This window comes from Calidris pugnax, unplaced genomic scaffold, assembly GCF_001431845.1.
Source record: "Calidris pugnax isolate Ruff unplaced genomic scaffold, ASM143184v1 scaffold252, whole genome shotgun sequence".
NCBI classification, from domain to species: domain Eukaryota; kingdom Metazoa; phylum Chordata; class Aves; order Charadriiformes; family Scolopacidae; genus Calidris; species Calidris pugnax.
In genome coordinates this window covers 4,907,089-4,930,336 of record NW_015091118.1, presented here as the reverse complement: position 1 = coordinate 4,930,336, position 23,248 = coordinate 4,907,089, and the positions used below count along the sequence as shown (strand labels likewise).

The following is a 23,248-nucleotide window of genomic DNA, read 5'->3' as shown; positions in this document are numbered from 1 at the left end:
GCCGAGTGCCCCCGTCCCCGGTTCCTCGGGGCGGCGGGGCAGGGCTCTCCCCCCGGCGGGGAAGCACCGGCCGCCCATCACCGCTCCGTTCCCGGCCGGGGCGGCGGCGGGCGGCCGGGCAGCGCCTTCCCGTCCTCAGCCAATTGCATCTTCGATCCCCGCCGGAGGACGGGGGGGTGCGAGGCGCGGGAGAGCCCCGGGGGCCGCTGGGGCGGGGGCTGCGGGCGGCGCGGCGGCAGGACCGGGAGGAAGAGGAGGGAGAGGAGCGAGGAAGAGCCCCGGGACGGGCAGCCCGAGGGGGTCGGGCCCCGCCGGCCGGCCCGGTCGCTTAAATGCAGCCCCTGGGACACCGGCTCCTCTCTGATGAGACCGCTCCAGGGCTGCCGGGGACGGGGAGTCGTCGTGGGGACCGTCACCCTCTGCCTGGCCGCCGGGTGGGCTCTGCAGAGTAAGTGTCGCTTCCTCCCCCACCCCCCCCGGCTTCCTCCCCTCGGCCCTTTCCTCTTCCTCCTCCTCCTCATCCTCCTCCTCGGCGCTACCCTCGGCTCAGCATCTGCCCGGCCGCTCCCCCGGGGATCCCCACGCTGGGCTGCCGGGAGGGGACGGGATTTAGGGGGGCTCAGGCAGGCTGGGGGTCGCCTAGGAAGGCTCATCCCCTCCTCCTGCTGCTGGGAGGAAGCGGGGGGGGCTGAGGGGTGCCAGCCCGGCCGCCCGGGCGAGGAACCGCGACCGTGGGGGCGACGAGCCCCACGCCTGCTCCCGGACGGGGCGGCTCCGATCAAGCCGCCGTTAGACCCCCGACACCCCTTCACCCCCCGAGTTCCCATCAACGGAGGGACAAGGCAGAGGAGGAGGAAACAATTCCCGGTTACCCAGCCCCACGGGCTTCGGGTCAGGCTGGGAAGTACGGCGGTGAAGAGGGAAGGTGGATTTAAAGCCACGGGTGGTGAGTGGGGACAGGGCAGCTCACTGAGACCCCACCGGTCCCCTCCAAGAGAGAGCCAGAGGAGGCTGCAGCCAGCCCCCACGCCTGCGAAGTGGGGTGGGCAGTGCCACCATTGGGTTTGGTTTGGACACCTTATGCTGTCTCCTTCATCATCAAGGTGACGCACAAGCAGGACACAGAAAGGTGAAGGAATCATAGAATGGTTTGGGTTGGAAGGAACCTTAAAGATCATCGAGTTCCAACCCCCTGCCATGGGCAGGGACACCTCCCACTAGAGCAGGTTGCTCAAAGCCCCATCCAGCCTGGCCTTGAACACTTCCAGGGATGGGGCATCCACAGCCTCTCTGGTCAACCTGTTCCAGTGCCTCACCACCCTCACAGTAAAGAATTTCTTCCTAATATCTCATCTAAATCTCCGCTCTTCCAATTTAAAACCATTACCCCTTGTCCTGTCACTACACTTCCTGACAGAGTCCCTCTCCAGCTCTCCTGTAGGCTCCCTTCAGATATTGGTAAGGAACTGTCACCGCAGTTTGCGAGCTGTCCCCTCCCTCATTTTGGAGCTCCTGCGTGGAGGCTCCTCTCTGGCAGCCCTTTCCCACCCACCCCCTGGCTCGCTGCTGGCCCGGCCATGCTGCTTTGGCCACATCTGGGGACACAGAGCTGTGCTCCCCGCTCTGACTCTCAGCCAGGCCAACACTTCGGAGAGCAGTAGCGTGCCAGGGACGGCAAAACTCACCAGAACCCTCTTCTGCTGGGCGTGAAGGGTCTGGCTGTGCCGGCAGCAGCACAAAGGGTCTGGCTGTGCCGGCAGCATGAAGGGTCTGGCTGTGCCGGCAGCATGAAGGGTCTGGCTGTGCCAGCAGCAGGGTGCAGTGGCCTCTGACAGGGCGCTGCGGTGGGTGTGATGTTTGCTCTCAGGGCTGATGCAGCGCTGTTTGCCTTAGACCCGTTCGGGTGATGGAGGAGGATGGTATTAAAAATATTTTTGAATGGTTATTGCGTTGCTTTTTTTGGCTTCGCGTGCTGGAGAGGAAGGGAATCTGTTTGCAAATATTTTAATGGAAAGTGGTTTTTTTTTTCTTATATTTACCTTGCATTCACATATTCAAAGCAAAGCCATGCCTTTATCAAAACATAAAAGGGTCACCGTGGTGAGATACTCAGCCCCTGTCTAGGCAGAAACAGAGCAAAAGGGCTTTAAATAAACACACGGAGCAGAAAACAATTAGAACAATTTGCAGTGATTACCAGAGGTTCCCGTCTGTTCTGTTTCTCTGGCTGGCACAAACCCCTTTTTGACAGCTCTGGTTAGTCTCTCCTGCACACGGGCTGAACGGATGGACCACAGCTCAGCTGAGGGTGAGCTGGGCTGCCCACAAAGTGTGGTGTCCCTGCTGGGGGGACTGGGCAGCGTGAGCACAAGATGCCCACAAAGGTGGAACCCCAGGAGCTTTGTCTTGGAAAAAGCCTAGGTCCTATCTGGTTTAAAAAAGGTATGGAGTGGCTGGGGCTTTCTCCTGTGCAGGTGCCATAGGTGAGGACCTGGGAATCAAACCGTCTTCTCCAGCTTCCCTTGACCTTCTGAATTCTGCTGGAGATCCCAAATAGAGTGAAGTCAGCTTGGAATTCATTTACCCATCTCCCCCCATTTGTGGTTTCTCTGAGGTTTTGCTGGTCATAAAGGGTTCATATTTTTTTATAAGATTTTTAAGAAGAATTTTTTTCCCTTGGACTTTTTTTTTCTTTCTTTCTCTTTTTAAACCATTCTTTTCTCCGAAGACTTTGCAAAACCTCCAGGAGCATCCCCAGGGGTCCTGCTTTGCACTCCTTCAGCATCACTGAGGGTCTTGTCCTCCCTCCCTGATGGGTTACGGATATTTACATTATTTTTTCAGTTCTGCTCTTGCAGTCAGGCTGTTCCCACACTGTGAGGAGAGCGGGCGAGCTGCTCCAAGCCAAACTAGGGAAAGGCACTCAGCAGCGAGGTTCACCCTGTGCTTCATTTGCCTTTTGTCTGGTTTGATTTTTTGCAGGTAGATAACAAGATAACAGTCTCTAGCCAAGCGTCTCAAACATGCCACTAATTATTAAAAAAATAATGTATGCCCATTGAAACTCAGATATTTGGTGTTTATCCAAATCTTCATGCAGAAATACCCACGCTAGCAGAAATTATTGCAGTTACACATTAAACTAAATGGTCAGTCCAGTTTCACAGTGTTATGAGCAGCTCCATAATCACATCAGTGATGTGATTAAATCAAATATTCTTTCACATGCATTTTTGCCTGGAAATCATCAAGAACATGAAGTCCCTGACTTCACATGAAACTCCGTACCTCTGGCTGCATGCGATTTATCTGCACTGGCATATAACTGGCTGCCTTTACCAAGCTGTTGTCTCGAATGTTGATTACTCATCCCGAAAACATGAAGTTCTTGCCAAGTCTTCACATGCTTAACTTCTTGCTACAGTTCTGGCTTTTGGGGGATGGCAATTAATTAATATAATAGGTTACCTTGGCCATGGCGATTAAACTTTCCATTTAAACGCAGGATTTTAAAGGAAAGCCAGTTACTGATGAACACAAAAGCATTGCTCAGTTTTTAGGAAGTGTTATGCTCCCTTACCCAACAAGACTCTTCCGAACTCTCTCCTCTTGGGTATTGAACCACTGAAACACATGCAATTGCTTGTTCTTTATGGTGGAAACGTTTCTCCTGACTATTATTGATTAAAAATGTGTATTTAGTCTTCAGTTTAAGTATGCGTGTTCCTTTTATGGTCAGCAGAAAGTAAGAGAAACTGCAAAGAATAATCCATCCTCTCTATAAACAGCCCACTGCGACGGGTGGGATGAACCACCCCCCAGAGGTCCCTTCCTGCCCAGGACAGTTGGTGTAGCATCACCTCCACACTCATCGTCCTCCTTTGTCTTTCAGCTCCTGGAGGAGTATCGTTAGTTGTCCCACAGCCCAACATCAACGCAACAGTGGCACAAAACATCTTGCTCTCCGTTGAATACTTTTGCAGAGGTGTTGCCACCATCGAGTGGAAGCACGTGTCGAGCTGGGGCACCACCAAAATCGCTGAGTGGAAAAGTGGGAATTATGTCAACATATCCACGGTGTACAAGGGCAGAGTGACTACTTTTGAAAATGGCTCTCTACAGCTTCTGAACGTGGGCATGAGAGATGCAGGCTACTATTTCATCACTGTAACGGAGGAGTATGGAACCAACACCTACGGCACCATCATAGTTAATGTTTATGGTACAAACTAGATGGGAGTTCTTGGCTTTACCCAGTGTTTAAACATTAATCTGCTCCCACCTCGAGTACTGTGTCTAGTTTTGGGCTCCCTACCACAAAAAAGACATCGAGGTGCTGGAGTGGGTCCAGAGAAGGGCAACAAAGATGGTGAGGGGTCTGGAGCACAAGTCTTATGAGGAGAGGCTGAGGGAGCTGGGGTTGTTCAGCCTGGAGAAGAGGAGGCTGAGGGGAGACCTTATTGCTCTCTACAACTACCTGAAAGGAGGGTGTAGAGAGATGGGGGTCGGTCTCTTCTCCCAAGTCACAGGCGACAGGACAAGAGGAAATGGCCTCAAGTTAGGCCAGGGGAAGTTCAGGCTGGATATTAGGAAAACGTTTTTCACTGAAAGGGTCATCAGACATTGGAATGGGCTGCCCAGGGAGGTGGTTGAGGCACCATCCCTGGAGGTGTTCAAAAGACAGGTTGATGTAGTGCTGGGAGGTATGATTTAGTGATGGTGATGCTTCTTGTTTGTTGTGCGGGTGTCTATTTTTGTCAGTTAGGTTGATGGTTGGACAAGGTGATCTTTAAGGTCCCTTCCAACCTAGAAGATTCTGTGATTCTGGGATATTCAATTTGATAATATTTTTTTTTCTGTCCTCCCTGCAGAGATTATCTATGAAGATTTACATTTTGTAGCAGTTGTCTTTGCATTTCTCGCTGCAGTATCTGCCATTTTGATCTGCTTCATGTGGCTGTGTAATAAATCTCTGCATCTATTTCAGAAGAAGACAACACACAAGCTAACAGGTATCTCTCTCTGAAAATGCAGTCAAAGCATAGGGTTTTCAAGTCTGAATTGTGAACCCAAAATTCATTTGTGATTTGAGCTATTAAAGTGCTAAGCAGGGACACTGAGAAACAAGACTGGAAGAGCTCAGTTCAGTTAACCTGTTCAACTCTTCACTAGCTGAGGCAACTGAATAATAGGTATTTAGTTGCAGAACAATCCACAGGACACCTACCTTATACATTTTACATCAGAAATCACAAAACACTTCCCAACTTGCTAAGTGCAAAACTTAGGGAGAAAAGGCTAGAGCTGCAATAACCCCCACGTCAGAGGGCATGAGGCAAAATCAAGAGCACCAGCAACGCTCTCAGGTTCTGCACCAGAAGGTTGTCTCCTGGGGGAAAATACCTAAATGGTCCTTGGGAGTTGCCCCCATCTCACTTCATGGAGGACTGCACCCCTTCCTCTCCCCTCAAACTCCCCTTTCATCTGTCCTCACATTTGATCCGGACTCCACCTTTGTGGACTCCAACAAACACTGACTAATATCAAACCCAGACTCCTAACAAGTGCCAGAGACACCAGTCATGACAAGCAGATCAAGGGCTCCACTGAAGGGAACATTCACGTATTAGAGAAGACTTCCCAAGCCACAGCCAGGGATATTCAGCCTAGACAGCAAGGCAAGGTGCCACGCTACAGGCCTGGGCTCAGGCTTTGGGCACATCCTGGGAACAGGAGGTTTCTTTTACCACTTCAAAACATCTCAGGCATTTCCCTCCCTTCTTTGGAAGTACACATCCACTAGTGGTTTCTTGCCCTGTTGGTAAAAGGTCTGTATTTCTTCTCTAATAAGTGCTGCTTAAGCTGTTACATTACAAAAAGCAGCCAACGTATCAATATTTTACTAGACCAATGCAGACACTCAAGAACCCTAAGCCTCACAGCCCAGACTTCGTGTCAACTCTGCAAAACCTAATATGAGAGGAAATTAATTTGGCTCCAGCTCTCTCTTCCTTTCTGCCACTCACCTCCAGCTCTAAGGGCTGCTGTGGTTTCCATGGTGCACACACCACTCACAAGCTTCTGTAGCTACTGAAAATTTTCCTGTCATGCCAGAATATACAGGTTTTTGTTTGTTTAAAGCCTCTCCTTCCTCCGGTTAAAGCCAATCTTCCTACAAAGCCAGAGTTTTACAAAGTCTGAATCAAATACACGTATTTGGCAGACTTCAGGAAAACCACAGCTCTGGAGACTTGTTCTGTCATCTCCCAGAACACGATCCAAAGCCAGGACCTAACTTCTGCCCCAATTCCACCTTAGAGGAGCGGTCCTTTCAAAAGCCAGGAAGAGAGGTGGAAGGACAGGTCCTGTGGGCTTTAAGCTTTCCTAGTGCCTTTAGTTGTGGAAGAAACCAATGTCACTTTAAAGATTGTGAGGGACTGTCTATGCAGTTAAATATTTTGAAAAGATGCATTTAAAACCTAATTGTAGATGAGTAAGGTTGAGTTAATATTAAAAAGTTCAAAATGTCACAGCATTGTTAATTTTGGAACGCTGACCTTCCAATCCATTTGCCAATCAATAATAATATCCTTTTATTTGCAGCAAGTACAACTGAAGAGATTGAACTGGAAACCATTGAGTGTTAGCCAAGGACTGTCTCATAACAAAAATAACAATTCTACCTCAGGAGAAAATATTGGCAAGGGAAGCAAGAAGAAACCTAAAAGGTAAAACGTTTGTGACTACTGTAGGAACATCCTGACTGGCAAATTAATCAGACATGAACTCAGCAGTGACTGATGGAGATGTTTTGACCTGTTCAGAATTTGGCTCTGCTAGCTAAGGTCAACGTAAAAAAGAATACGCTTTCACGCTGAGCACGAACGCATTTTTGTGGCTAACTAATAAAATCTACAGCCTTTACCACTCTTAAAAATAACCAACCAACCAAGCAAGCCTCTAAGATCAACCCATAAAGGAAATGATCATGGCCTTTCCACCTGTATTTTGGCTACAGCAAGTCTCCTATTAGAGACAGAGCAGCCATTAGTACCCTTCAACATAATTAATTTAATGTCTAATTACAGTATTACATTAAAAAATTAATTGCAAGGATTGGATCCTGTTTATTGCACCTATGCTGCTACTTTGGGGCGTAAGGAATTTCCCAAAGCTCTGAAGACAAACTGCAATTCTTTATGAGACAAAACTGAAACAACACCGAGCTGGTCAAAGTTCTCCCACTTACGTTTCCAATTGCTTACACCGCCCCGGGATATTAACACACATTTTATGACATTGCAAGAGAAGGTTATGAAAACAAGGAACTACGCACAGGCACTGAGGAGGACGCTGTCTCTACTGATTAGAGTGGTCTGATAAAACACTGACACATCACACCAGCGGGGTGGCTAAATGCTAAAGAGTTTCATTGTGGAAGACACCACGTCCTTTGCAAAGTTAGACTACTTGCCAGTGGGCTATCTGGGAAGGAAAAGTTAAAACAGCATTGCTTTGTAATTTAGTATTTACAATTATGGTTCTGAAATTGCTCTTGTTGAGAAGCCACCATTGCTCTCCCATGTTGTAAGGAAACATGAAGAGATCTAACTAGTGTTTCCTTGAATCTCCATATTGCACTTACATTTTCCACCTGCAGATCTGCCGTGGGGAGTAACATTTCCTTTTGTGAGTGAGAAAGAACTAAACTGACCGAGCTTCAAATTATCCTGTTTTGCTTTTGTAAAGAGAAGAATTTTGCAGTGTGAAATAAACTTTGAAAATGTAAGAGACCACGGACTAGTCTGTGTCTGCAGATTGCCACGGGGCTTTTTGAACCGAACTTCTACTGCCTCTCTCCCACTTCAGCTCACTTGTTTGCAAAAAGCTTTTACAAGAGAGGCTGCCAGAGCCTCCCCTCTGGTACAATAGGTTAGATTTTGAAAAATAAAGAATTTCTCACCAGGCACATCAGGATGTAAACAGGCTTTCCCCAAGGCACCCTGTCCACAATACCTTTCAAGAGTCATCCCCAGGCTGAAACTGCACAAAGGCCCTCTCACTCACTCATAAATTCGGGCACCAGATTCATCTGGTTGCTCCTTCCTGCATCTAGAAGAGGTCAAAAAAGGTGAGAAATTGAAAAAAAAAAATAATCTCAGCTACAGCAAATATTGGGAAACTAACAGTTTGTTCTAATTCTTCCCTTTAACTATGTATTACCAGTCTTTTGTATCTTTGAGTGAATCAAACTTTGATGACACAGAAGTTGGAAGTGCATCTTTTAATCACCAAGCTTGAAGTACTCTCTAAAGTATCCGTATGGGACACAGAAAACATTATTAAATGGGTTTTTTTCTGTTGATCTATTTTATTTTTTTTTAATCCCTAAATCTTAGAAGTTGAATGAGAAATTATGCATTAGGCTGAGCTGAGTATATGGCAGGTGCTCTGCCAGACTTACTTAAACAGGACAAAAAGCGCCGCTTACACGTAACACCATTATTATCTGCAACCTTGACTTGAATATTGTAATTGGCAAAGGGAAAGTCAGGGAAGGGATGCAGGCATGAATGACCTTCTGAATGCACTGCTTGAATTATAGAGATCACTTATGCTTTTAAACTACAGTATTTGAAAGCTGGGATGAAAGTAGGAAGTGACTGCTTAAAATTCTTGAATTTAAGATGCACTGTAACAGCAGTGGGAAGTTTCCAGCTGGCACAGTTGTTCTACCTCTCTCAGCTTGGCTAAAGATACAGCAGCTTCAGGCACCCACCTCTGGCAACTGACGCTGGTGCCAGCCTCGCTTTTAGGTAGTAATATCCTAAATTAACAGGGATGCAAAGAATATTCAGTGAGGACACACAGTACAGTTAGCTTATGTACTGCTTCACTTATAGACAGTTCCTCACCCACAAATTCTATCCAGAATTTAATATGCTTACTCTACACTTGTAAAATATTCACGTTTTCCAATATCAGTGTTTGTCAATCCATACCATTAATGTCTATATAATGTCTATAACATTACTCTTTACTGTGAGGGTGGTGGAGCACTGGAACAGGTTGCCCAGGGAGGTGGTTGAGGCCCCTTCCCTGGAGATATTCAAGGTGAGGCTCAACGAGGCCCTGGGCAGCCTGGTCTAGTTGGGGGTGTCCCTGCTGACTGCGGGGAGGTCGGACTAGATGGCCTTTGGAGGTCCCTTCCGGCCTGGGCAATTCTATGATTCTATAATGTTAATATCTGATATACAAAAGGTGAGGCCAAGCTGGCTGTAGCAGTTTGCTACACTGGAGGTGACCAAAGCATCTAAAGTCTTCTGGCAAGGTCTTAAAGTGCAAGTTCAGAAATTAATAGCCATTATTACTCCAGTGGTAAACTCCATGCAGAACAGCAGCAAATTTATTATTTAGAACATTCCAAGCGATCAAAGGGATTAAGGCATTTTCCATTTAAATTTTAATTAAAGAGATGTCCAAGTTCACAAGATTGCTTTGGCAATCAATTGTCAAGGTCTTAATCATCTGTTAACGTTGTAATTTCATGTTCAAAGATGCACCACCAAGAATTTCAAGACTGTCCCTGTTAGAAGCCTAATCAGTTTGTTTTCCATTATAATTAGGAATCCCCGTGTATTTAACACTAAAGGACAGATTTGCCAGGTCCCTAACCTTTCTTTTTTTTTTTAAATTTTTTTTGCAGCTGGGCTGGAAGTCTTGAGAAACATCTTCACTGTTAATGGGCAGCACCTGCACTTCTGCAACACAAGAGAAGTCCTCTTGCATCCGCTGTTTCTTTTCAGAGGGGGACAAATCCTGCAGCTGCAAGACACTGACACCTCCACAGTGATCCTATTACTTGGCAAAAAAGCTGTTACTACACACAGACCTCTCGATTTAGGTTAAAAACAGTCAAGTGTTAAGACACATCTGTTTCACATGCTCATCTTTTAATTACTAGTATGAGAAGACTCATTGTGTAGCCAACACAGTCAAAGCAGCCTCATTATAACCAGATGCAAACAGATGCTCTGCTGCTCGATAAGGGACAAACTCCCTCTCTGCCTGCAACCATGGAGTCTCTGCTAGACCAGCAACTGGCCCTGGCATCACAGGTGTTGCCTAAGATTCACCCATCTTTCAAGAAGATTAAAAGACTTTTCAACCTTTTTTTCAGCTTTTTTTTTTTTTTCCATTTTTCTAAGTCTTCTTGGGTAACCCACCAGGACCTGGAAGGGAAACCCTTTCTCTCTCACAGTTCAGTTGTACAGAAGCAAGTACTTCCAGGGACTGAACTAAGAAGATGTTCCACACCGGCAAACACCAAGGGAAGTACAACAGCTGCTGTGGATACACACAGAGCAGCAGCTGCCCACAAGCAGTTGCTTAGAATGTATTTCCTACAACTATTATTTATTGCTCAAGAAAACAGCAAAATAACAACTGTCACCATACAAGCATGAAGTTCAACTTGAACATGCTCTATGTGCAAGAAGTTCTCATATATATATATATATACACACACACAATATGGACATAAATCTAAATCAGTTCATACAGACAGCTTTCTGAAAGACCTTTAGCAATTAATCATCAAACAAAAGAAAAGCTTTGTGTAACACCCTCCTAAAAGCTTCAAGAGGGCTACGATTACAACCAAAAAAGACAAAAACACGACATTTTTAATTTTAAAAGAATTCAAAAGAGCTGATCTTCAGGAAGGTATTATAATTTCCCTGGATAATAATCAGTGCCAGTGAGGGGAAAAGAAAAAAAGAACAGCACAAGCGTGGAGATCCAAGGTCTACTGCATTGGAGTCACCTGCTTGTAACCAGATGTAAATTTATAGGTCACCCACAAACTCAAATTATCAGGAGACTCTTGCAAGGAGAGTGAGACCCCTTCCTTTACATGCTTTCAAAAAACAAGGACAGAAAACACAAGCAAAGTAACCGGCACCACACGGGCTCCTCTGCAGCCATCAGAGAGGAAAGACGTTTGCCACAAGCTGCGACTTCAAAACACTCTCAACTTAAACAAATCACCCAGTGAATACATCTCTTAGAAATGGGTCACCCAGAAGCCATATCAAACCCCAACTCAAGAACATCACACAGTGAAGACTGTTCCCTGAATCCTTGAAGTTGTTTAGCTTTAATTTTTGGCAAAGGAGCTCTGCTTCTCCTGTTGTCCCACTTCCAATCAAACAAGTCCATCATCTTCCACAAGGAGAGCCCTTCCTTGGGGTATAAACCACTAAAAGGTGTGCCGATAGCACAATTCAATTCTACTCATTTTCTTCTTTCAGAAATATTTGCAAAGACGTATTGAGAAAAGTTAGGGGCATGGGGGGAAATGCAATAACTCTGAGCAGACACGTTTCATGCAGGAAAGACTACTGAATTTAATTTTATCAAAGAAAAATACATGAATTAGTCAGCTATGTTACTCTACCTAGAGGAGCCTGCAGAGATACAGCTGAAAGGAACTTTTCGAAAAAGTTGTATTTTATGCCATTGAAAAAAGTTTTATTACAAACACTACAGTGGAAGTATCTGTACAGGAATAAGTTTGCTTTTGCCTTCTAGTGTTGCCCCATAGGTTCCATTTCTCTTTGCTGCAGGGGCAGGGATGGTGCGTGGCACAGCAACAATTCAAAGCCCCCACGGAGAGGCCGACAGATTATTAGCAGGGAGTCAGGGCGGCCATGAGGAGTTCCATTTTATACACAAAGTTACGCCCTTCCATTTTATTCCACTGAACTTCCTTGAAGGGCCCTCGGAGATGATTCCACTTGTTGTCTTGCAGGACATCACCTTTGGGGAGATCCTTGCACTGACTCCGTGGAAACTGAACCATAACTTTGCTGCCACTTTCCGGACCGTTACGTACTGTGATGAACAAAGAATTTTATAAGCATTTTTACCCTGTAGGAATTCCTCATATTAAATATCCTTCCTCACGTATGCTATAGGTTACTCCTACTCACTTCCAAACACGCTGAAATCAAACAAGGGAGATTACCTAACTTTTTAAAGCTTTTCTCTTTGAATTTTCCCCTCTTTCATCCCCCACTTTTGTATGATTCTGTTGCCTTAGCACTACACGTTCTTTGATAGAGCAAACCAGAGAAACATTCGATAAAAAACCCCAGGTGTATGCTTTACAAATGCATTTCTTTTTTCCTAACAATGCTGGGAAGGGCAAAGGTATTTTTGCCGATTCTCACCCTGGATGCATCCCCATCGTTCTGTTGAAAAAAGCAATTGAAAAGATATACTTTCTAGTGGATTCATCTCAAACGGACGTGAATGAAATCACTCAGGACAGCTGTTACTTTTAATCATAAAATTCTGCAAGCCTGGTGGAGGGATGGTGATGTTCCACTGGCTTGGATGGGAAATTCTATGTTTTGATGTTAGGGGTGGGGCTGGTGTGTGTTTGTTTTTTAATAAACATGCAGTTAGAAAGATAACAGTTTTCTCCTCACCAAGTCAGCCTTCTAGAAAGGGACAACTATCAGGCTGACCAAATGTAATTTCTCCTTCATAAATTGATGCTGACTATTCTCCATCACCTTCTTGTCACTAACATGTTTGGAAACTGCTTCTGGGACTGTTTTTTTCCCCCTCATCTTCCCAATAATTGCAATAAGGCTGACAAGTTGGTAGTTCCCCAGGTTCTCCTTCTTGAATGTAGGATGTGACATCTACCTTCTTCCAGTCCTTAGGAACCATTCCTGATCACCATGACCTTTCAAAGATGATCAAGAGTGGCCTTACAATGACACCAGGGAGCTCCCTCAGCACTCATGGATATGTCCAACCTGGTCCCATGAGCTTCTGCATGTCTGGTTTGTTCAAAGGTTCTCTAACTCAATCCTCCACTACTGAGGGTAAGTCTTCTTTGCTCCAAAATTTCCCATGGGTCTCAGGGATCTGGGATTCCTGAAGGCCAATCTTAAGACCAAAGCAGAGAAGGCATTGAGTACCTTGGGTTTCTCTATGTCCTGTGCCAACAGGTCCCCTCCCCATTTAAGAGCAGGCACACATTTTCCCTATTCTTCCTTTTGCTGCTGACATACCTCTTGAAGCTTTTCTTGTTGCCCTGTACATCCCTCACCAGATAAAACTCCAGATGGGCTTTAGCTATTCTATCCCCATCATGCATCCTTGGACAGTCTCCCTGTCTTCCTCCCAGGTCAAGTGATCCTGCTTATAATCCCTTGCAGCTTCATTTTTGTCATGAGCACCCTGTTCATCCACACAGATCTTCTGTCACCTTTGCACAACTTCCTGCACATAGGAATGACCATTCTTGAGCTTAAAATTGGTGATCCTTGAAAAGAAAATAATCAACCAACTCTCTTGGACCCCTCTTCTCTCTGACCCATAGGCTAGTATCCCATAGGATTCTTCCAAGAAGATCTCTGAAGAGACCAAACTCTGTTCTCATAAGTCCAGAGTTGTGATCCTGTTGTTATCCTTGTTACCTTCTCTCAGGATCTTGATGGTTTCTGTAATCTATTTTTAATGTGTTAATTCTAAAAAATATTTTCACGCCTGTGCAAATTAAATCGGGTTTATATTAAGTGGTTTACTGGGCAAGGTATTGATTCTATCGAGGTGCCAATTCCATACACAAAAGATATTGTTTCTAGAATATTTTGCTGTAAATTGACATTACTCTATAGAAGTCTAGAGATTATCTCAGGAATAGATTTACAAAGCCTGAAGAATCCACTTAAGAATTTTAAGTTTTTTCCATACTACCTGAAATGGCATAGTCTCCATTTGGTGATGCTACAGTTATTGCTGAGGCATTGCCAATACTCTCCACGGGCCCCAGACCAACATGACTACTGAAACTCAGCACGTGCCAGCCCATCACCTTCGCGAGCTGCTGAACGGCATGGACTTGGTGCTGTGACATCTGAAAGACAATAAGAAGTTTGTCTTCTGTTCAGTATTTGCACACCACAGAAAGAACTGCATACTGGTTTTACCAAAACTTTTTCCTTCTGCTGTACAGTAGTTATTTATAAAGGTGACTTCTATAAGTTCTCTAATTTCAGAGGAATTTTTTTTGTTTTAACATATATGCTATATAAGTGCCAGGAGATCGTTGTTATTTGAATTTAGACTAGTTCCTCTGCAGACAGAGAAGATCACTGTATTAAGCACAGTATGAAGTCAGATGACTTTTTCATAGGTATATGGGCTTATGCATTTTATTTAAGTGTTGCTTTCAATTTACCAAAAACCTTTATTTAGGTGTCAAGAACTAAGAGATACAAACAGGATTTTGAAATAATCCTTTCTTTGAATGGAAATGAGACCTCTGCTGTAAAATAAATAAAATCTGTGAGAGTATTATCATAGCAAACTCAGAAAAAAAAAAAAAAAGGTTGAGGTTCTCAGATGCATGATTATCTCCATTAATGCTCAAGTGTAAGCATCAAGGTTTAAGAGCTTAAAGGTTTAAATGCTAGTGCTTTTCTGTATCAAGACTCAACACTTGTAATGAGGAAGAATGTAGCACTGTTCAGCAGTTTTCTGTGAACAAGTCTGAAAATACCTGAGCAAAAAGAGATACCATCAGCAGAATCTGTTTCAACTTGTTTTCTGTGTGATGGAGTTTCGTGTAACTGCAACAGGCCAACCACTGTTATTAAAGACCTGTATTTTGACTATTTATAATGCATAGTAGGGAGACTGTCACTTCTGACTAAAACCAGCAGCTTGCTCTAAGCAATTAAGAAAACACAGTTCATTCAAATATCAGCCAATTTAGTAATGGCTGATGCAAAGTGAACATTAACAAGACAATGTTGAAATGACAGTAATTGTGGGCTAATTAAGATCTCTACTCTAGACAGGAATCGGTGACAGTAGGTTTCATATATTGGATACCTTGTTGTCTGCTATGACTCTCTCTGACTTGCTCTGAAGTAAGCAAAAATCTTAGCACTCCCATAATGAGTAGCATAAAGAAATGTGTTTTTAATGGAAGGACAGAAGTTATTATTACTACTGACTTTAGTAAAAATTTGCATTATATTTTAGTAACAGGTGCTAAAGCCACTATCCAAATACACTGAAAAATTCAGTCATCCACCTTCCTATTTTCATTCTATCTATGTAGAAAATGTTAGAAAACTTCCAATAGAGAAAGGTGAGATTCTAACTTCTGTTTCCCAAACACTACAAGAAAGGGAAGAATAATGTACATGAGTGTACCTGGGATAAAAGGAAATCCTGCAGTTCTTGTTCTTGATGGGACAACGTAATAACTCTTCCATCTCTATGCACAACTCTGATCTGTTCAACTCCGATGTTCAGCTGTAGCTGAATGGACCTTTGAAGACAAGATGTGTATTTATTCACAACCTATTACAACACTTACAAAATCCCTCCCATTCACCTGTAAGATGCAGATGGTGCAAAGCCTATGGAATACAACAGCAACTCCAAACACTTCAGTTTCCTCACTTACACAACAGCTCCCTCTCTACTGCAGGGACATAGTCTGCGGCATGTTCCCAGACCTGGTCCACTGCTTCTTCAGGTCAAGGAGCCTCCTGAGGTGCCTCACAGCTCCCTCCCTGACACTGTGCCCAAGTTTCCTTCCAGAGGTGCAGGTGTGTATTCAGGGCCTGTTCTATCCTACGGCCAAGACTTGGGCAGTGTGTGTGATCTGGAACTGAGACTGCAAACGGCACCAGCGACCACTGTTTGCCCCACACTGGACACAGCCAGAGACGACTGGTCAAAGTGGAAAAAGCAACTGTTTCCTCCACTGTCAGTACATTTTCTTAGGGTGGCTGTTCCCCCCGAACTCAGAAAAACCTACTCACAAATAATGGGCTCCTACTTGTCTGCCTGAAGAGACTCTAAACCTGTAAAACCCAACTTGAATACAGTGTGCCATTGCTGCATGCTTCTACAACTAGAAAGATACCTGTATTTTTACACTTACTTGCATATCTGTTCGTATCCTTGCGAAGTTATTAGAACTTTAACACTGGATTCATAAACATCATTTATATTGGACCAGTGGGCCTGAATCTGTGGATCCTCAATGCGACTAGCCAGACTGTCAATGGTTCGAGCAGTTCTAGAAGACAAAGACATATTCCAGCCACAATAATCTACACAATTTGTGCTGTTATCTTCTTTAAATGAATGAGTTGGTTATTAGTTTGGGGTTGGGTTTTTTTTGGTGGCACACAAAAAAAATTGCAAGGTTTACAGAATGATGTAGATCAAAGTTCTATTTCAGCACCAGTCCGGTGCTAACGAAGCACACTTGTTTACTCTGCATATTTCACGTGCATTCTGCAGAGGTATTAAAGTGATATTACTACTCAGTATCAGCTACTACACAGCAAAGAATACAAAAAAGGATTTATGCATTTTAAGAAAAGTAGGGACAACTCTCAGCAGCTTACATCACAACTGTCACAGAGATCTCAAAGAAACCCAATTATGTTTTTTTTTTACTAGCTGACTTGTTTTCTCATATTCATGATATGTTATTAGTTCTCGGTACTTAAAAATAAAGACTATTTGAACAATGAAAGAAGTAGCTGCTTTTAAGAATGCTGAAAAAAGATGAATTATACTCTACGTAATAGTACATTTTATTTTAACTTTAAGAGGAATAGCCTGTGACCTACCTGCGTCTCAAAAATATATGTTTTGCCTGCTTTATTATCTTTTCCAGAAGTCCTTCATTTGACTGTAAAGAACTGATATCATTTTTATCAAAAGCCTGGGGTCCTGCAAGTCTCATTCTCTTGTGGCCAAAAGGTGCACTAGCTGGATGTGGCATCACCGTGGAGCTCAGGGTTTGCTTGTGACACTGCAACAAACAACAGATGATATAAAAGGAAGTGACCAAATAATATAGGTGCAAGAAATAATATATATATTACAATATGTTGCTTCATATCAAGTTTTTTAAGTGTACATACTTTTAAAAGTGCAATTTTTTACTTTATAAACTGGACAGCACTTTAAAGCCAACTTTACACTCATACTTTGCCTTCCATGTTTATGCAGGTCTTCCAAACCTTATGGAAAGTGATTGTTAAGAAAAGGTGCTACATAACAAAAATTTGGTATGGCAGTAGCTCCTACTAAGAAGTCTGCCTTGTATGCATCTCTGGAGACAGTGTGGTCAAACAAAAATAACGGAAGAATTTTAGAGATAAAAACTGAGGTACAAAGATTTAGCAACCTGTTTGAAGTCAAGAAAGAAATTCACAACAGAGCTGGGCACTGAGCCAAAGCTTCACAAAACCCACAGAATCACAGAATCTTCATGGTTGGAAGGGACCTTTGAGATCATTGACTCAGTTTGAGATCACCAAGTTCAGTGTCTCAAGCACTGGACTATTTCACACGACTGTAAGACTTGCAGAGCCATGCTCTAAGGAGATGAACACTCTCTGGAAGACAGTTACACAATTGCTTTGATGTCTAAAATTGTGCTCCTTTCCTGATCAGACACAAGCTCAACCTTCTATCCCAGGTCCGTCTGCTAGATTGTATGAGAATCTAAAACACTTAAGCAGAAAAGTGCCTCAAAAGTTATTACAGTAACTGGTGGATCTTTCTTCATGGGAGTACAGTCTGAACAGGTGCTCATTTGAAGTATTTGATAAGGACTAATTAGACACAAAGGAAAAAGGGAAACTGATGCGCTCTCCTGGAAAAAACCTTGCATGGCTTTTCTGGAATGAGCAGCCAGGCCTGAAGTTAAGTCCAGACCATTCTTTATTCAGCGAGGAACTCCCCAACCACCCCACACACACTAAAACTGAGCAGTAGGTTGCCTACACATATGGATAGAAATGGCCTGGCCTCTAGTGGCACTCTCTTGTTACAACAGTGTCACACACTACGTAGAAGTCTGAACAAAAGCCCCAAAACTTTTCAGTTTTCTACCATAAACGCATTACCTCTCTGATGAGTTGATGCAAATTATGTTCCAGAACATAGAGATGATCCTCTGGATTCTGTTTTTCAGAAGCAGACTTTTGTGATTTTTTGTCATTGGAAGAGTGACAGAGAGAAATAGACAACTGCAAACCTGTCCAAAGCAGATTAAATAAAAAATAATAAATGAGGACACTGACAGTGGTCAAGCAGGCTGCTGAGCACTTTTTCTTCACATTTTACAATCAGGAGTTCTACAACCAGCATTCACTGCGTCGGAGAAAAATCAAAGAGTTATGTTGAAGAGCAGAGCACCAAAGACGAGTAAGACTTGCTGCTCGCTGAAGCATTTACAGGCCAACTATTCACTCACCAGCTGCATTTCACACCAATTTCTATGACTCAACCCCACACAAAAATAATAATCCCCAGAACCCCATTCCTTCCCCAAAGAAGGAATGATTTACCATCATCTAAAACTTAAGCAATCCAGGAACGCAGTTCTTCATGTGATATAATCGGTTGTGTACCCCTTGTAAGAACAGAGCATTCACCAGCCAACTCTGAGCCATCGTTACACCGTTTAATTATCCTCACTGAAGAGCATTAGCCCTCCTTCCTCTGAAGGCCCATTAACTCAAATTTTAAATTTCACCTCCATGCAATCCAGGAACAAAGAATTATGCACAACTCCAAACTGCAATGTGCACATGGGATTACAGTTGACAGCTTCAAGTGCTACTGGCAAAAAAAACAAATCATAAACAAAACCAATCCAAAATCCACGCAGCAAGAGCAAACTAGAAACTGAAGTGTATCAGTTTAATTTTTCTATACTTCGCAAGCAAAATTCAATTTTTTTAATTTTTTTTTTTCCCAAGAACAGAGTGTAAAAAAGGTCCTATCAGTCAGAATTTCAGTTTGTGTGCAAGCAAGTAATCATAGGTTAAGAAGTCTTTAAAAGTTTCCTACCTGGGAAAGGCTGGGAGATTATCTGATTTTTCACAACAATGTGAGGAATTTGTGATTTAATTTGAACGGCTTCCCGTGACAGCTGGGCAAAAATTTCTTTACATAGAAGAACATTCTGTGCAGCCTCCAACTTTGTCTGCCAGTGTGGAGAACCTGAAAATATAAATCAACATTTACAGAAGAAAAAAGCAAAAAGAAGCTACAAAGGTAGCTTCAGATATCAGATATGCGCAGTAGCTGTGAGTAAGTGCTAAGATAAGGTAGGCAGTATCTCCTATCCAAATTGAGCCTTTTCAGAACTTTATCTCAGGTAGGCAAGCACTTTAAGATAATACTAGTGCACTTTACTTCAATTTTATATGCATGTGTATTGTGAACTGCAACTCACTCCCTTCTGGAACTGCACACTACATTCCCAGGCCTTTTGTGAACTCTGCTTACGAACCCCTGCTTTTGAAGGTGTAATTTACTTTCAATGACACTTGTAGCTTTATTAAATTTACTCTACAACAAACCACCAAATAATGTTAAATTCATGTACATGCTTTCACAGGACTTACAGGCCAAAAATTCTTGGAAGATTCTGGTCTGAGTAAGAACACACGCTCTACACTGTACCCTGAATACCCTATGAAATATCTACTTACTACAAGGCAGCACAAGCATCTGTGTCACAGATCATCGTGAAATAAAATCCTGCCAGTTCTTTTTAATCCTAAGGAGTTAAGGATGAATTTTGAAACCCAAAGGTTTACACTTCCAGATGCTGTCACATGTCAAATGAATCAAGCTACTATCTGCCAGGTGAGCTGCTGGTAATAAATGTACATGCTGCCAACACGCTTTCAGATTCCGGGAAAAGATACAAGCCACAGAAATAAAGGATGCATTTTGGGCAAAGTTAAAAGTGAATGGACATTTAGTCCAGTTGAGCCACAATATCTTGGTTTGCTTTTGGTTACATGCTCAAATTCCTAATAACTAAACAAAAGGTGCTCCAGCATACCTAAAACACAATCCTAGTAATTTTATTTCAGAAATTGAGTATACCTATGAAAATCTGAAGTATGCTTTGAAATCATCACCTTTCCAACATCTGAGCAGCACCTACACAGAAAATTTCAGTTCAAATAAGAATATTCTTGCTCGCTCTACTTTCAGGCTGGAATTTTGAAATAAACATCAGATGCAAACACATTTCTTGAGAATGTCCTCAGAACACAACATATAGCTAGCTATACCTGGTTTTGATTTTGGCATGGGTCTTTTAAAAAGATTGACTGTCCCAAGGTCACCAATGTCTGGAGCTTGTTTCTGAATAGAAACCTAGGCAAAAAAAGAATATTATTTGATATTTATTCTCTGTTGAAAGCGTTCAAATAACAAAACAAACCCCACACTACATTACTAAAGTTTCTCTGGCAAACCTTTATATAGGCTGATCCTTCTAAATCACTTGGAATTTGAACATCCAAGGGACAGTAATCCTCAGGTATTTTTTTATCCAGGTCAATGTCAGTGTTCTTTATCACCTCAAAAGTGCCATGATGAAGAAACAGGGAACCTAAGAAAGGAAAGGCAAAAACACACACACTATAAAGCATCTTCTGCAGATGAAGCAGCTCATACCTCTATTTTGGAAGAATATGTATTTCTAATTCTCCAAACCTCCACAGTTGCACCTTACTCAGATGTCTTAATGAATTCTTAAAAAAAAAAAACAACAAAAAGTTCATCTCAGCACATCAGCATCTCAGTCCTCCAGTGCCTGATGTGCAATACTTTACAGTAAGTTAACAAGTAGTACTAAACAGTCACGGGAGAAAACCAACAGTCTTTCAAAATGGTGTCAGCAGAAGCAGGGAAGGATAAAAAACGATATTTGGTTAAAATAAGACAAAAAATTAACTGCCCAAAGTTTTGCAAACAAGTATCTTAGGGTGCAACATCCCTATGGATTTAAAGGAATGCTGATGATATTTGGTTTGCATAGTTAAAACTATGACAGTGTTCAGTCTATAAAAACCAGCCACACAGCCAGTCACTCAAGTGGAACTGATGAAGGCAGATGTCCATATCTTTTGCACCCCTTTAACATCCAGAGCATTGCTCAGCTCGTTTAGGATAAACCATCTAAAAGACACATATCCTGAGTTACATCAACAGCTTCTTCATGAACACAAGATTAATAACCCTAAATTTGACAATGATGACAACTGGAACCTAACATAACCAGTTTAGGTGCCTGCTTTGTACCTACTTCTTAAGTTTGGCGAGATTTTGTATTCACTCCTTCATAATTGGCTCTGTAACTTACTGTAATTCAAAAAATAATGCATATTCTCAGTATCATTTCTCACAAACATAGGAATAACAGGTATAATAAATCTGTCTTCACTCAAGAGACAAACGCAAGATGTTCCTCAATCTCTTAAAAATTATATACACACCAAATAGAGATAAAAGCCAAAGATTTGCAAATTCTACGTGTCAAGTGATCAACTGTATTGTCAATTCAGAATTGCTTCTGTAAAGGAATCTGTGTTATAATCCTACACAGTCAGCTTTTAAAATCACTTTCTAGGTTGAGGATGGCAGGGTATTTTCCCTGATAATCAACCAAGTTTTCTCCTTTTATAATTCTGTCTCACAACCGTAATAACATTTCAGACTGGGAAAACAGAATATTTTTAATAACAAATAATATCAGATAATGTTATTTGTGAAATATAAACATCCATTCCTGAGAAAAACAAAACATCCCACTGTATACCTGCACTTCTGTAGCTCAGATCGCCAAGAATTTTGTCTCCCACTTTCCTCAGCTTCCAGTGCTGCCTCAGTCTTAGCAGTTCAGAGTTGAAGTCTCTTTGTCGCTTATTTTCCTGGCTTTCTGCAACTGATTTAGATAATCTTTCTGCACCTTTCAACAGAATTTGAGCTGCTCCAGCCAATGACTTCTTTTTGGAAATCAGCTGTAGAAACTGAGGATTCTAGTAACAAATAAAGAGAAAAACTTCTTGTGTCTTAATTCTCCAGATATTATTAGTGCAACTAATTGCCTGTGACTGGTAATTTAGTTTTGCTGGATGTTCAGTAACTTGTTTAGAATAACTTTCAAGACATTATTCTATAACCATAAATAGCATTTTGACTTACAGGTTCAGCAAAGAGACTTTTGAAATCAGCCTCACCTCCCATTCTCAGCCTTCCCCCAGCCCATAAAGCACATCACAAGGAACATTTTACTAAATCTTGTATATATGATACACAAAAAACACCAGCGAAATAAAATCTTCAGTATCAAGTCCTAAGAACTACACTATTAGGTAGAATATACCTGTTTTGGAGGAAGGGGATCCTGCACAACGGGATCTAGGGTCATGAACTTTTTATCCTTGACAATGCTCAGAACATCATACAACACACACATCTCAGTCAGGGCGCTTCTTAAATTGTTCCTCACTGAATCCCAGGGCCAGAGGGATGGCTGAAACTTTACCAGCCCTAAACACAAAACAGAAGAAGGGAAAAGAAAGGATTGCAAAAAAAATACTGCGTGAGGGTCATTCTTAAACCACAGAGCGATCATAACGGTGTGAAACACGCCATAACAGCACGCTCTCCGGGGCTATCCTTTTCCACTCTCTCACTGTAACTTGCTGGGACTCGGTCACGATTATCCCGACCGTGGGGACCCACGGGGAAAGGCAGGCCAGGCCCAAGCGCCCGTGGGGCTGCAGGCCGGGCAGCCCACAGCTCGGCAGGCCTCCCTCAGCTGCAGCCTGGCCACAGAGCTCAGGGCTGCGGGCTCACCGTCCCTCACCTTCCTCATCCTCCGCCTCGCCCGGCTCGGCCCAGGCGCGGCCCGCCGAACCCGGCTCGTCCTCCTCGGAGCCGGAGCCCTGGCTGAAGTCGATGCGCTGCGCCAGGCGCGCCAGGTTCTGGGACATGGAGAGGGGCTGGAGGTAGGTCTCACTGCCATCCAGCCCCACCTCCTGCACCTGCTTCTCGCACGCCGACTCGATGCTGATGCGCACCGCCGGCACGCCCGCCATCTTGGTGCAGCACCCCCACTGCCGGGACGGCGCACGACCCCCCGCCTCGGCTACGGGCACCGGGAAGGGGCGGGGGCAGAGCCGGGCAGGCTCGGCTGTTTCCGGACGAGGCTCGGGGAGGGGCTCGGCTAGCGCCGGGCAGGCTCGGCTGTTTCCGGACGAGGCTCGGGGAGGGGGCGGGGTCAGCACCGGGCGGGCTCGGCTGTTTCCGGAAGGCGCTCGGAAAGAGGCAGGGCCAGCGCCCGGCGGGCTCGGTTGTCTCCGGAGGGCGC

The 23,248-nt window shown here is 43.6% G+C and overlaps 2 protein-coding genes across 3 annotated transcripts; one reads left to right on the top strand and one right to left on the bottom strand.

The window, feature by feature from the left end:
• Window positions 1–292: 292 nt before the first annotated feature.
• Window positions 293–10,033, top strand: VSTM5 (V-set and transmembrane domain containing 5). 2 transcript variants are annotated; one of them, XR_001413798.1, is made up of 5 exons: window positions 293–448; window positions 3,893–4,222; window positions 4,872–5,012; window positions 6,604–6,728; window positions 9,707–10,033. XR_001413798.1 is itself a non-coding variant. In XM_014958342.1 (4 exons), the coding sequence occupies exons 1-4, from the start codon at window positions 364–366 to the stop codon at window positions 6,645–6,647; spliced, it is 600 nt and encodes a 199-aa protein (XP_014813828.1). In that variant the 5' UTR covers window positions 293–363; the 3' UTR covers window positions 6,648–7,724. The 2 variants fall into 2 exon arrangements, 1 of the variants encoding a protein (XP_014813828.1); XM_014958342.1 differs by lacking the exon at window positions 9,707–10,033 and having other exon boundaries at window positions 6,604–7,724.
• Window positions 10,034–10,395: 362 nt separating this feature from the next.
• MED17 (mediator complex subunit 17) lies at window positions 10,396–23,052 on the bottom strand. Its single transcript, XM_014958341.1, has 12 exons — window positions 22,745–23,052; window positions 22,259–22,425; window positions 21,692–21,911; window positions 20,346–20,482; window positions 20,160–20,244; window positions 18,919–19,071; window positions 17,970–18,100; window positions 16,683–16,867; window positions 15,983–16,120; window positions 15,244–15,361; window positions 13,777–13,936; window positions 10,396–11,895 (listed from the first exon to the last, which is right to left on the bottom strand). The coding sequence occupies exons 1-12, from the start codon at window positions 22,974–22,976 to the stop codon at window positions 11,690–11,692; spliced, it is 1,932 nt and encodes a 643-aa protein (XP_014813827.1). The 5' UTR covers window positions 22,977–23,052; the 3' UTR covers window positions 10,396–11,689.
• Window positions 23,053–23,248: the final 196 nt, after the last annotated feature.